The sequence below is a fragment of the Larus michahellis genome, chromosome Z (genome assembly GCF_964199755.1).
Source record: "Larus michahellis chromosome Z, bLarMic1.1, whole genome shotgun sequence".
NCBI lineage: Eukaryota > Metazoa > Chordata > Aves > Charadriiformes > Laridae > Larus > Larus michahellis.
The window spans coordinates 13,988,101-14,002,282 of NC_133930.1; the positions used below are offsets into that span (position 1 = coordinate 13,988,101).

General features: G+C 37.5%; 1 protein-coding gene across 5 annotated transcripts in view; it reads right to left on the bottom strand.

Moving 5' to 3' along the window:
* LMBRD2 (LMBR1 domain containing 2) overlaps nucleotides 1-14,182 on the bottom strand; it is a 30,820-nt gene that overhangs the window by 16,307 nt on the left and 331 nt on the right. For 2 of the 5 annotated variants that reach the window (XM_074569244.1, XM_074569243.1), the window contains exons 2-7: nucleotides 13,615-14,012; nucleotides 6,372-6,601; nucleotides 5,839-5,918; nucleotides 3,906-4,001; nucleotides 2,986-3,153; nucleotides 2,011-2,221 (exon numbers count right to left, since the gene is read on the bottom strand). In XM_074569244.1, the coding sequence (XP_074425345.1) occupies nucleotides 2,011-2,221; nucleotides 2,986-3,153; nucleotides 3,906-4,001; nucleotides 5,839-5,918; nucleotides 6,372-6,601; nucleotides 13,615-13,672 (843 nt within the window). In that variant the 5' untranslated portion in view covers nucleotides 13,673-14,012. The remainder of the gene's footprint in view (nucleotides 1-2,010; nucleotides 2,222-2,985; nucleotides 3,154-3,905; nucleotides 4,002-5,838; nucleotides 5,919-6,371; nucleotides 6,602-13,614; nucleotides 14,013-14,182) is intronic. The other 3 variants (XM_074569246.1, XM_074569245.1, XM_074569242.1) reach the window with 2 other exon arrangements.

Here is a 14,182-nt window from a genome sequence, read left to right on the forward strand (position 1 = left end):
TTTATCAGGGAGTGTAGCAATAGGATGAGGGGTAACAATTTTAAACTGAAAAAGGGGAGATTTAGATTAGATATTAGGAAGAAATTTTCACTGTGAGGGTGGTGAGATACTGTAACAGGTTGTCCACAGAAGTTGTGGATGCCCCTTCCCTGTAAGTGTTCAAGACCAGGCTGCAAGCGCACATGGCCAGCTCATGTTGAGCTTCTCATCAAAGGACCCCGAAGTCCTTCTCAGGGCTGCTCCCAATCCATTCTCCGCCCAGCCTGTATCTGTGCTTGGGACTGCCCGGACCCACACGCATGACCTTGCACTTGGCCTTGTTGAACTTCAGGAGTTTTGAACTTCACTTCATGAGGTCCAAATGTCTCTTCAGTACTGACAGGCTTAGAGCATTGACCAGCTCTCTAGGAAACCTGTTCTAGTGTTTGAACACCTTCTTGGTGAAGAAATGCTTCCTAATGTCCAGTCTAAATGTCCCCTGCACAGCTTTGAACCATTCCGTGTGCCCTGTCACTGGAGCTCAGCATCTCCCCCTCCAGGCATTTTGACAATGCTCTTAATAATTTCCTTTAAGTTTTGGTCAGCCCTGAAGCGGTCAGGCAGTCAGACTAGATGACTGTCGTAGGTCTCTTCAAACTGAAATACTCTATTCTGTTCTATTCTAAGTGCTAGCCTGGTAAACAAAGTTTTTGTTGCGCATTTTATAGTAAGTTATGTAGTTATGTCCCACACAGATGTTTTTAGCAATTTCTTCAAAGTGCTATTATCGAAGAACGAAGATTCTACTGTTATTTTTTGTTGACATATCACAGAAGAAGTTACCACCCTACCTTACAACTCTTCAGAAGTATTCTTTTCAAGCCATGGTAGCAAAGCAGTAGAACAGGGAACAGCTTTTCAATGGGTTGCATTTCCATTCTATTCTTGAACTACATTAGAGCCTGTTGCTCACTCACAAAGAACAATAAATACAGTCTCAAAAAACACTCTTTGAAAAAAACAATGATCTATATATTCTCTTCTCAAAAGGCACATAGCACGGTCCTGCAAATCCAAATTGAAAAGTCTTCTCAAGATTCCAGAAATATACTGGGAGCAGCACATAAAAGCAGATAAACACAATTTTCATGAACACCAGTCAAACATCTGTACGCTATACTTTCAGGCAAAGAGTAAAGTCAAGACTCTGAAAAAGAAATCTTTTACAGTGATGTCGTGGTTTGGGGTGAAGCAGATTCAACTTTCTGTTCAGTGAGAGAGGCTCTTGCTCACACTTGTTGCTGGGGCAACCGGTGTCATCTGACTCGGTTGTTTACCCTGTGGAAGGCTTACACTGGTGGATAGGTCAGGTGACCCCAACCGACCTGTCCACAGGGTGTTCCATCCCACCTGCCACGCTCAGTATAAAAGCTGAGGGATCAGGCTGGCTCCTCTCCAAGGGCTCCTCTTCTTCGGATCTTCTCCAGTGGGCTCTTCTTCAATGGCTCTCTTTCTTCAATGACTGACCTCTGAGGAGGACTCCATCAGCTCATCTGTCTTTTGATCCACGACAAGTGAGGGTGGTGAAACATTGGCACAGGTTCCCAGAGAGGTGGCAGATGCCCCACCCCTGGAAGCATTCAAGGTCAGATTGGATGGGGCTCTGAGCAAGCTGATCTACTGGAAGGTGCCCCCCGCCCACTGCAGGGGACATTGGACTAGATGACCTTTAGGGTCCCTTCCAACCCAAACTATTCTATGATTTTCAAGTTCATTCTGGAATGTTATTTGCTAGCAATCAATATTATTCCAAAAGGGTCAACAAAAGAATAAAACCAACAATAATGGCTATCAACTTGCACTTCAGGGACTACTTCTCTTTTGATTTTTACCCAGGATCAAGCATCATCCAGTGGCACACAGTAGCTTCATGCTACTTGAGTTTTCTCGCCACAAGTGCCCAACACCAGGAAATTCAGAGATGATTAACAGCAGCCTTCACTTATTTCATAACAAAAGCTAGTTACTTACCTCCATAACATCCTCTAAATTCTCCTCTGCATCTGCTTTTTCGGTCATCAGTTTGGCAGCCTTGAAATAGGTCTTCATGAGTAGATAACCCCTCTTGGCCCCATTCCAGTGAGAACGGGGAATTTCCACCAAACCATAACCCAAAAGCAACACAAGAAGAAAGAGACCCCATGTGTTTGCAGCGGCTATCCCAATAGTCTGAAGTTGGTTCCTAAGGAAAAAACGAGTATCACAAACAAAAAAGAAAAAAAGAAACAAACAACATCCTCCTACCCTACTCGCAAGAAAGTAACCTTGAAGTATCTATGCACAAATATGACTTTCAAGTTTACAGGAACAGACTTAGCATCACCTGTAATTCTTGCCTAGGGCCAGTCTGCTTCTTGGCCATACTTATAGTTGCCACAATTTTTCTGTATCTCCCCATGTGTTTTCCCCCTCTGGAGGAAGACAAAAATCTTTGTTTTCAAATGAGTATGTTCCTTTAGGAAGCATGAACTTCAAAAATCTATCAAAAGTGAGGTACATGACTGTTTACTACTGTATCTAGTATGGAAGAACATTAGCAATGTTATAAATGCTGATTATTTTAACTTACCTTATGACCTGTAAATATAATCTAGTAGACAGAAGCACTACACAGGAAATACTGACTTTTAAAAAGATGTTATTCTGAAAACACTGGGAAAGCTTCTGCCGTAATTTGCAATGCATTTGTAGGGAAGAAAAAAAAACATTGCAAATATAAAAGGATTCTTCTGCCATACATATCAAAATCAGAAAATCAAAAGACAAATCTCTATAAATAGTCAAAAAATCCCTTTCCATAAAAACATTAACAGAACTTTTCAACTGCCTAGCAAAAATCAGATCAATTAAAACTGTTTCTTAAAAAAGACTCATTTCATCTACAGAAAAGATTACCTGTGACAATTTCGTAAAAACTCATGCAAGTGCTTACAACATTATTCTTACCATTGTAAATTGAAGTTTGGGTTTACAGCCACATATATTAAAAATGCTCCAAAAATCAGCAAGTAAGTGCCGTAATAGATTGCATTCTCAATCAATGCAGTTTTAATCTTTCCAGTAATGGAGAACCCTCCTGATCTAGCATATGACTGCATGAAAGGTAGCAGAATCCTAGGAGGAAAGCAAACAAAAACAAACCAAACCATATCAGCCAACCAAAAAAAAGTATTTTAGCAGTGGCAGGATACTGAGATCAGGGTGTTTAGGCTAAAGACTCCGAAGCTTTTAACAAAATTAGCTAGTTATATATTTTTATTCTAGATGTACTGGTCTGATGGCTAACATTAAACAAACTGCAGATAAAAACAATACAGTTAGCTTTACTATGAAAAACGTGTGTTAATCGAGAACTCAATACCAACCTTGATATTCTTGAGCTACAAAAATCATTATTTGATGATAGGTTGGACAGAGACCACACATCAATATAACCCAAAAGCACACACAACCTGTTTGCTGTAGCTATATCTATAGCTTTATATAGTATAAAGCCAAATAATTTACAATATTACTCAAAAAGTACCCAACTTATTCCTGGAATTATTTTGGTGTGCTTTTGCCTAAAACCCACTTTTTTCAGACAATCTATCGATAAACACATGTATGAATAAATTGCTCAGTTTCAACTATAAAAATGAACCAAGAGTAAATTGTTGCCACCTGAAAAAGGAATAAAAGAAAAAGTATGCTCAATTTAGTACAGTAATTATTAGAGAAATTTCACTGCTAGCAAATAATACCTGATTAGACAGCTCTATGGAATAGTGATATATAGTCTTAAAGAGTATGCTGTGACTGTTAAGATGTTGCACTTAGAAATTATACCTATAACATAGTCTGTCATATTCTTGTGCCTTACTTACCATGTTAAAAACTGCGATGTCCAATATACAACACGCCAGAAAATTGGCATAATACCACTAGGAATATAACTCCATGGTTTGAAACATTTTTGCTTGCTGTAACAATGTAAATAAGTTGATTGTTAGTTGTAGGGCCAGGAGCATAAAAAAAAAATTTATATAAATTCCCCTACCTAGAAAGGTCTTTGAAAGTAGCATAGAAGTAATACACTACTATTTGACTAAGTAGTCAACTGTCAAATATCTCAAAAGAAAATAGACTGAATCACCACTTAGAAATATTTATCGTTCTCCTCACTGCAAAAAACATATCTGGACAAGACAGCTTTCTTCGAGAAAAAAAAAAAAAAGAGTAGCTCAAAGACTAAAGAGAAATAAGCAATTAAGCAATTTAAGGTTACAATTTTTCTTTTTGGGTAGGAATTACTTTCTTCATGCAAAAAAACCCCAAAACATTTCTGTAGACAGAAGACCATTCAACTTTAGTTAGCGCAATAGGTTTTTAAAAAGTACCTAGGGACCCCATCACCTAGCTGTACTATGTAGAGCATTTGGTTGTTAAAAGCGTATTAGTCATTTTTTCTGTCACCCAGATGGATTCAGTCAGGTTTGTATACACTTTGACTTGTCGACCCAATACTTTTCTGACAGGTAGCATTTGCTCCAGAAGATCAGAAAAGCCATGAGAGTCTTTAAGTAAAAAAAGAGCAAAAGGCAAAGTGCCCATCCACACTAAGACACTTCGGGGGTTTTTTCCCCCCACACCTGTCTGGGTAATGAAGCCATGGTGAGTCAAGGGGCAATGCAGTCAATTTAATAGGAGTATCTATTGAGAAATAATTGGTGTTTCCCAGGGTCAAACTAGTTAAGCCTGAGCTGTGAGTTTCTATGTACACTGCCTAAATATTTTCAAAACTATCAAATTACTATAGAATGACAGGTAGTGTGACTAAAGGTTTCAAACAAAGTTTTCAGATCTGAGCTGCACCAACACAGTATCTGCTCAATTACTACTTAAGTTGATAATTCTATTTGAACACTCAAGTCATATACTGTAGTACAACATCCATCAGCATGTTCTGAAACTATAGCTAAATTTAAATAGTTTTCAAATTGTGTATTTATCTGTGTTTAACTAACATAGACTTAAATAAAGGGTAAAATGTTGTGCCATTAAGTCTGGCATTTTACTGTTCTTCCACGGATGTACAACATTCAGATAGTCTCTGCTTTGGGGAAACAAAAATGGCGATACATTGCATGGATGTATTAAGTAACACCTTAAATGCTCTTACAGATAACTACACTGCACACATCTAAAGAACAAGCAGCCATGGAAAGAGCCCACATTCCTCATGTTTTAGAGGTCACTTCCTTCCTGACAGAAGATGGTGAGCAGGCTATCGTTACTTTGGTAGAATATAGTAAATTTCAGATAACTTCAATTACTATATATTTGCAATTATAATAAGCAATTAGATATGCTACTTATATATAAGACAAGCCTCCTAATTTCATTCATAAGGTATATAAATACCTTATAAAACCAGATTTTCCAGTCAAAAGTCTTTAAAATTGTGAAGAAAAGATAAGCATTCACCAAGGTCTCTCTTCACAGATAACCGAGGTTGCTTGAAAAGCTTAGTTCCACTGCTTTAACAACAAAACAGAAGAAATCTATCATGACGCTTAAGAAAGAGGAATGTTTACATAATCAGTTAGAACTACTGTATAAATTACTACCAAGAGATGCAGATGCACTTTTCTTCACTTCTTCCCTCACCCTCCTGTGTGATTATAATCTTTAAATATCATATCACACAGGTAGCATTTGCTTATTAGTCTTCAAAACACACTGCTATAATTTAAAAAAGAGAAAAACATAAAATACTTCTTTAAAAACAGTCTAATAAAGAAAACACATAGCTTATACCTTGGAGCAAGAGTAACGTAGGAGCCATTACTTTCTGCAGGGCTGGAGTTAACTGCAAGTTTGCACCGATTATAAATAGTCTAAAAGACAATTATATTTATATCAGTGACCAGGAAAAGGTACAATATTTATTTAAAAATAATAATTCCCATTTTTAAAGAAATTTCCTGTACTCCAGGTTTACATTTGGGAGCAATTACACTAATAGAGCCTCAAAACAGCAAGCAATCTGCAGGATAAGTAAGTAAAAAACTGAAAGTGTTTTTATGTTGACTAAGCAGATAAAAAATTGCTATAAACAAATAATGTAATTTTAAAATATTTGAAATAGATTTGTTCTCTGATGAGATTAACAAAAATAAAATTATTTGTAAACACACATTGTCATGCAAAAAGGTAACAAGTGTTTAGTTTAATAAGATACTATTTGGAAAATTAATTTGCTGTTTAAGATACTGTCTTCTGAAATTATGATTAAAAAAATACCATATACATTTTACACAACTAAGCAGAAAGTCTCACAAGTTTCTTACCGTACTGACATCCAGAGGCAGTATAAATACAATGAGAAAGCAAAGATACCAAGCCAATAATGTTGCTATGATCACCAGCCTATGCTGTTTCTTGAAGTCTCCATATCGATGAAGTAGGAATAAGGCCAGAAAAAAGACAAATACTATCTCAAGGCCCAACGCTGCACCACTCATTATTGAATGTTCACTCCAGCCATACAGCGCAGCTCGCTTAAGAAAGCAGATCACAACTGGAAGACAGAAAGACATTTAATTAGATTAAAATATCCAGAGGATATTTACGCAGAAAAAGTTGATTAACAGACATTTAAAAACATATTAATAGACTTTTCTCATTTCATGACAAGAACTCTAATCAGATGAAGAACAAGATTTTCATGAAGGTGCTTTAAAGTCCTCTGCACAAATCAAAGTAATGTGTCATTCTAATTTCGTGATTTCTAGCAACGTATTAGGATAACTCCTTTTCATCTTCTTGATATACAATAGATCCAAAAGTCAAATCTCTGTGCTTGACTAAGATTATAAGCCTGGCTTTTAAGTCCACTATAAATTTCAAAAGAAAATCTATTCTGCTTTTATTTTTCTTTCAGAAGAAATCTGCTAATTTGGACAAAGGGTTAAATGTTCAAATTAAATGTTTCTGGAAAGCTTGTTAATGGACTGTTCCTCAACTATGCATTTAAATTCTGTACTCAGAGTTAACAGAGCATAAAAACGCAGCAAAGTATATGTTAGTCTATTTGTGATGTACCTCTTTTAGGTTTGAAATTTCATGTAATAAGAGGCAACGTGGTAGCTAATTCACCTTCCTACCCCTCTTCTGTTCTTCACACAAACAAAAGTCTCGGTTCATTTGTTATTTGTCTTGCTGTGATATATATTTTTGCTTTGCTCATCCTTCTGGGTTTACTTACTCTGTATTACGGTCAGGACTGCTAGAAATGCCAAGAAAGTTCATACATCTTGATACAGGCATGCTATTATGCAAAGGGCCAGTAAGCTGCACAAATTTCACTGACTTGTTACATAGGTAGTTAAAACTGCTTCTAACCATTTTAATAAGCATTATTATACCACAGGCACTTCACACATTAAAAAAAAAAAAGTTTATTAAACTGTTCAGGTTAACTTGCTTCTCTGTCAAGACTACCATCTTAGATAGTTTGATCTAACTAAAATAGCCTTTGCTTCCCCACTACTGTATTCTCGTTGCTTTAACTTTTCACTGGAACTTTACAGATAAATGAAATACTACTACTAAATTTTTCCTCAATTTACTTTTAAATCCCTTCATAATTTGTTCAAGTGAACCATCTCCTTTGCTAATCTCTCAGTATATTGCTTAAGCAGATGTGTTATGTGTGAGGGCACTAACCAGTGAAAATTGTCTTATTTCCACTAAAAATTTCTAAAGATTGTTATACCAGTACTTCCTTGAGGGCACACAGAATAATCATTCCATGATTTTTCACCAAAGATGGTTCCCCTCATTTTGCTACTTTCATATTTAAATTCCAAATAGTGAGAGCAGTCAGTTTACTCCGTATCAGCTGTTAGACACAGAGCAGCCCATACGCTGAAAATAGCTCAAGTTACCTTGCTGTTTCTTATCAAAGATGCATACACTTACTTTTTATATTCTGCCTTTCATTTAACGCATTTCTCATATCATCAGCATTCCTGTTAGGTCAAAGTATCCCCTTCATCTGTTTGTACTACATTTTGTCTAGATCATTTGTAAATGCTGAATGCAGAATACCTAACCTATTTCTCAATCACTTATTCTAAGCAAGTCCTTGTCTATTCTACTGTACTACTCTTTTTTCCTCAGAAAACAGAGTCTTTTGTACTGATAGTATAGTAGCAAATTCCCACCCCCCAAAAAAAAAAAGGAAAAGAAATACTATGTATTGACTTTATTAAGGCAGTACTTACTGACATACATAGCTTTGGTTGTCCATTATAGCCACACCTTATGCTATGTAAACAAAAAAATTATACAGCATGCCCTCCATTAATCACACCTATACAATTTTATTTTTTTTTAACTATAGTCACACCTAAAATGCTGCTATCAAAACAGAAGGTGAAAAGTGTTTGTGCAAGATGCTGTGCTCAGCTCAGTTACTACCATGAGGGAATTACAAAAAGATTATTAACGTGTACTGAATATGCTAAAATAGACAGGGAATTGAGTCCTACCACAACTTAACTCACTCTCAAAGCCAAGAGCAACTTTGCAGTTATCAAAGTAAACTACATTTTTCTGTTCTTCACCTGGTTCCTATTTCAGTCTGAAAATACAAAAGAGAAGGCCTATTTTTTATGAGACTGCAACTGATGACAAATAGAGTTGTTTTGAAATAATGTATATACATTTTCAAAATGACAGTTCAAAATTTTTGGACAGAAACAACTTAAAACTAGTTCTCAGCACAAAAAGCTTAAATGGAAAAAAATCCACAAAGTGAGAAATGCAATGCTTGAGAGGAACTCTTACTGTGTGCTAAATCCTGCCTAAGAATACAGCCCTGTTTGGGACCCATGCTACTAGAATTATTCATCTCAGACCTTGAAATAAATTACAGCAGGCTGTAAAGCCATGCCTTCCTGTGGCAAGCAGCATTTGCCTCTGAAGCTGGTTGTTAACTCAAAGAAAGCCAAGTTCCTTATCCATAATTATGCTTCTTCATTTTAGTTAGACAGGCTTCTCACTATTAACACATGGCTCCCTAGTATCAGCTGGCTGAAATTCCTGAACCCCTAAAGAACATCCTCCTGAGATCAATGAACTACTTCAGAAGAGTTCTCTTGTACTACACAACCTTTAACTGCTTAGAAGATGCTCCTATTAAGCAATGAAAAAAAAAGTAATGACATTCCTAACTCTAAAGGGAAGAGTATATATTGGCATACTCCCTTTCTGGACAGCTACGGATTAATACAAACAAGATCAAAGCTGAAACACTGGCGCTGGAAGTGCAACTTAACCAATAAAAGACAAGGACATGCTCTTGTGTAGGCTTTGATTTTCTTGCTTTGTTTCAGATGTGGACAAAATCAGTAAGTTTTTAATGTTGTGAATGAAAGAGTTTGGTTACCACCATACAGGACATACATTTCAAAATTCTGACATGAAATCTTCTGGACTCCAAACACATCTAGTAAGTCCTTGCAAGCACAATAAAGGGCTCAGTTCACACTTAATTCCCTTGGAGACTCCCTATTATCAAAAGTATTAAATTACCTTGCCAACCTCAAGACTAACCACACTCATGACCATCTACATTACAAATGAACTAACTACCCTACCTGGTACAGAAATACTCGAGTTACTAAATGAAACAGCAGAGAATGAAAAAACCCACACTTGCTTAGAGCTTTTAACAGCACCAATTTTAACAACAAAGACACTCCAATATCATAATCTTAAAGAAGGGCTAAAAAGAGCAGAGCTTATCTGTGAGGAAAGTACCTTGGTCTCACTAAAATGGACTCAAGTACCCCTTTAATCATAAAGCTCAGATCAGACTGTACAACAGTTTTATTCTTTTCAAACTTTGTGGGAAAGAGTTTTACCAGCATATTGTTCATTCTGCAAACTAATGTAATGGTGCTTCAACCCCTTCCAGTCAGTCTAACATGACACTTCCTGCAGATTTCTCATTGCTGCCCTTGACACTCTCCCCATCTTACCTTCATCCTTCTGCCCTGAGCTGGAACCCAGGCAGTATCCCAGGTAATGCCTGAGAAGGCCTGAACGGAGAGTAAACATTGCTTTACATACCTTACCAAAATGTATACATAGAAGTACAACCTGCATGATGCTCCATTCACATATTCAGCCTATTATGCCCTCCAAATTCTTTCCATCCAAGAAACACAACACTGTTCTCTATCCTGTATTTGTGTAGTTGATTGTTCCTGCTTAAGCTCAGACACAGAACTCTACTCATTTGTACCTTTTCCCCTCCCACAGGCTTCTGAATCTTCAAGGCATTTTGATTTCCACTACCACGCTCAGAAAGGTCTGCAATTCCTCTTAGCATTGTGCCTTCTTAAGTGTTAATAATAACATTATTTAATTTTGGAAACTTTTTGTGCAAATACTGAAGAGAAGTTGACAAGGAACTGTCCTCCTTAATGGCAACTGTAGCTGTTCCTAACTGTTCTTCCCCAGCAAAAACATCCTGAGAAACAGAATCAAAAGTGCCATTAAAGACCAAATATAAGACGTCAACTGATCTTCTTGTATACAGTAGGCCTATCTGTTGCATAAGTTAGATTACTTCAACAGCTGTCCTTGACAAAGTGACAGTTTTACTCTGCTATTATATTCTACAGGCTTACAAATAGCTTTTTGTAAGAGATATTAGTTGTTTAGCTTAAATAAGTAAGCTTTAATTATAATTAATTACTTAGGGTTATAATATGGTGTGATGTACACTGCCTAGCTTTACTTAGCATGAGTAGATTTGCTGGAGCCTTTAGGTTGCAATAGAGTCATTTTTCTTAGTAGTTTTCCTAGCAGCTCGTACGATGCTGTATTTAGTCTTTTAGTATCAGAAGATGTGGGTAACACACTAATGTTTTGGCAGTGTTTTCCCAAGTCTGTGACTTTTCAGTTCCCCACACTCTGCCAGCGAGTGCAGGTGCACAAGAAGCCTAAACCAGAAGTTAAGGAGGCGACAACCATCAGCAGAGACTGCACATCAACAAGGTAAGGACAGTCAACGGCCAGCCTGCCTGGGCACAGAAAAAGACTCCAACAAGGTGCTGGAAGACCCCAGATCAAAAATCACCATTGGACTAAAAGGCACGTGAAGAGCGGATAAGGGGCAGATGTATAGACTGCAAGAGTATAATTGCCCAGAGATTTCTTTGTTCAATGTCCTTCTCAGGAGGCACCCAGCCTGGGCTCACCCTGCTGCTGTACCTTTCAATTAAATTACTTAGTTTTATAAAACCTGATGCCAGCTTTAGCCTGAAGAAGGATGGACCACGCCTAACAGTAAGTGTGTGTGAGGAGTCTAAAGAGGAACCAGTTGGCCCACTGGGGTCACCTGCTGCAAAGGGACCCTGGTCCAAGCAGTGACAGACACAGGTCGTGTGTGTGACTCCTTGAATGGTGTGTGAATGCTCAGGCAGCAGCTTCTGCTTTAACAATTTGTTCCAGATTTTTTTTCAAGAATTCAAAAGGAAGCAGACTAGTCTGCTGAGCTGTAGTTCTCCCTGTTCCTTCAAAAATTAGCAATAAAGACAGCCACCATGCTTCTGTTTTTTGTACCTTTGGTAGCTCAGTCATTTTTAGACTACTACATTCTTTCATTGTTGTTGTTCTTGAAGTATTCTAGGGTAAAGATCACCAAACAGATTTGGAAAAGTTGCATTTTTAGAAATCTTGCATATTTCAGTTAAAACACTTGAAGAATGAAGCAGCTAGAGATTTCCTTGCCTTACTCTATTTTAAACACCATAATTACATCTGGGAAAAAAACACAACATCACCTGATGTTGAGGTATCAAAGACAGTAATGGATAAAAGTGAGTGAGAGCCACAGCATACTGAAAAAAACAGCTGTGTGACAGCCTCTCCCACCTCAAGCTGAATTCACAACTCGGCAGCAAGTATAAACTGAAAGCTGCCATCTCCAGCAAAATATCAATGGCCAGTTCAATGATGACCTTTTGCCCTTCTGTCAGGGAATAGTTTGCTAGTTCATTTGGAATTTGTTCCAGTACATTTCACTTGGCCAAAGAGAAACACCACCTGTGGCAGGTTTCTCAAGCCTGCTGTACTCTGCAAAACTATGCTGTTAAGAAACCTGAAGTAAGACTTCACTTTACAGGCATCATTAGACCTTTTGGACTGATAGAACTGCCCAAAACTAAGAGCTCTTGTTACTTCATCTTTAGACAACAAAATGGGATAACTTCACATTTTAGAAATCTTAAAAAGAGAACAAGAGGTGTAGTAACAATAAAAATAATCCCTTCAGGCAGTTTCATATCTAAGTCTGCTTAGTGTGCTGTCGGGGTTTCTTCTTTTGTTTAGTTTTAGAGTTTTTGTTGTTTTTTGGTGTTGGTTGGGGTTTTTTTACTTCCTTATTACACATTGACCCTTGCAGCTTGGAGCAACAGTAAGTATTTATAAGCAGATAACAAGAGCTGCTTAATCTCAGCATAGTGAGAATACTACCTAAAGAAAGAAAATAGCCATGAACTGCCCAAGAAAACTGACAAGAGAAGTTATCTGATTGCACTGTCTGGGAGAAATAACCTCTGAAATGAATCAAGGAAACACAATTTGCACAGCTTTGTTTTTCTAAGACACATTACTCAGTCTATGTACTGATTGATATTTTATTAGTACCTGTTATTTCAGCTATCTTGCAATGATGAAAACATTTTAAATTGATTAAACACTTAATTGCTTATATATCAGTATTTAGGGAATGCTAATGACAAGAAAAAAACTATAAAATAATATGCTAACTCCACACAAAATAGCAGTATTCTCCAATTTAGTGGGAGACTAAGTTCTCCAACAAAGTATTAAATAGAAAACAAATGCTTTACCAAGGCATATAGAGATTTTTGTGTTCAAAAGCAAGCAGGGCCCATCAGCACAAAACGACAGGAAGTTTATTTGCTTTACACAGTGCTGCCTTATCCTCTAATAAAGGATATTAAGTATCACAGAGCCTAACGTCTTCATAGGGTTTAGAGGAATGCTCTGGAAATAACACATTGAAGAGAACAACTTGCTTGGAGGAAAAAGCTGTACAGTTGCAATAGGAATTTAAAAAAAGAATAGAAATTGCCATCTTGGCTGCCAGACTAATACATTCACACAAAAAAGTGTCAGTAAGGCAGTCAATCACATGATTACACCACCAACATTGCAATAAGACCAACTAACTAAAAAATAATTTTATTTTGCTTCTTTCAACAAATTCTTCTTTCAAATTCCCATGCATTAATAGGGAAAAATGAAAGAGTGACAAAAATAACAGAGGTTGCTGAACAGTTTAAACATAATCAGCTTATTTTTTAAAACTAAAAAATCACCTCTCATTTGATTATCGACTTAACCTTTAAAAAACTGTGCCATGACTTTAGTTAAAACTGGAAATGGCTAACAAATTCTTTGTTAAGATTATATGAATGCCGATTTGAGTCTCATCATTGTTTGTATCTGACTTAATAGTTGTGTACGATTTGCCATGGCTTCCATTACCATCTTCAATTTTATAGGCACGTCTCTCCATCGTTACGCAACAGACAAAGGACAGCATTTACAAGCAACCGCTGACTAAGACTGGAGTTGTAGGTGTGTTCAGAATTCGTTTTCCATCCCCACCAATTTCAAAACAAGTAGTCTGGAGAGAAAGCACGAAGAACTGCATTACTGAAGGAAAGCCTGGCACACAGCTGAAACACGGTGTGAAAAGATTGCAGAATTTAAACCAGCCTGATTAGGGACAGGCCCAGAATACATCGTCAGTCCCTCAATTTTAGGCCTTCATGGCAAAAGCTTTTCCAAACGCTTTCACGGTAAAACGTCACTATCAGCACGATTCTGGTTTTCCACACCAGATACTGCCACTGCAGATGAAAGCCGTTAAAGCTGATGGCCTGTAAGGAGCACACAACCAAAGTCTGCAGGCGCTTAACAAACATCAACACACACGCCTTAACCCTACGTCCCTCCCGCCCCCCTCGGACACCCCCAGACACGCCCTCTCCTCTCCCACCTCTCCAGGTCCCCCTCAAAGGCAGCCCGGGACGTGCTCAGGCCCCAGGGC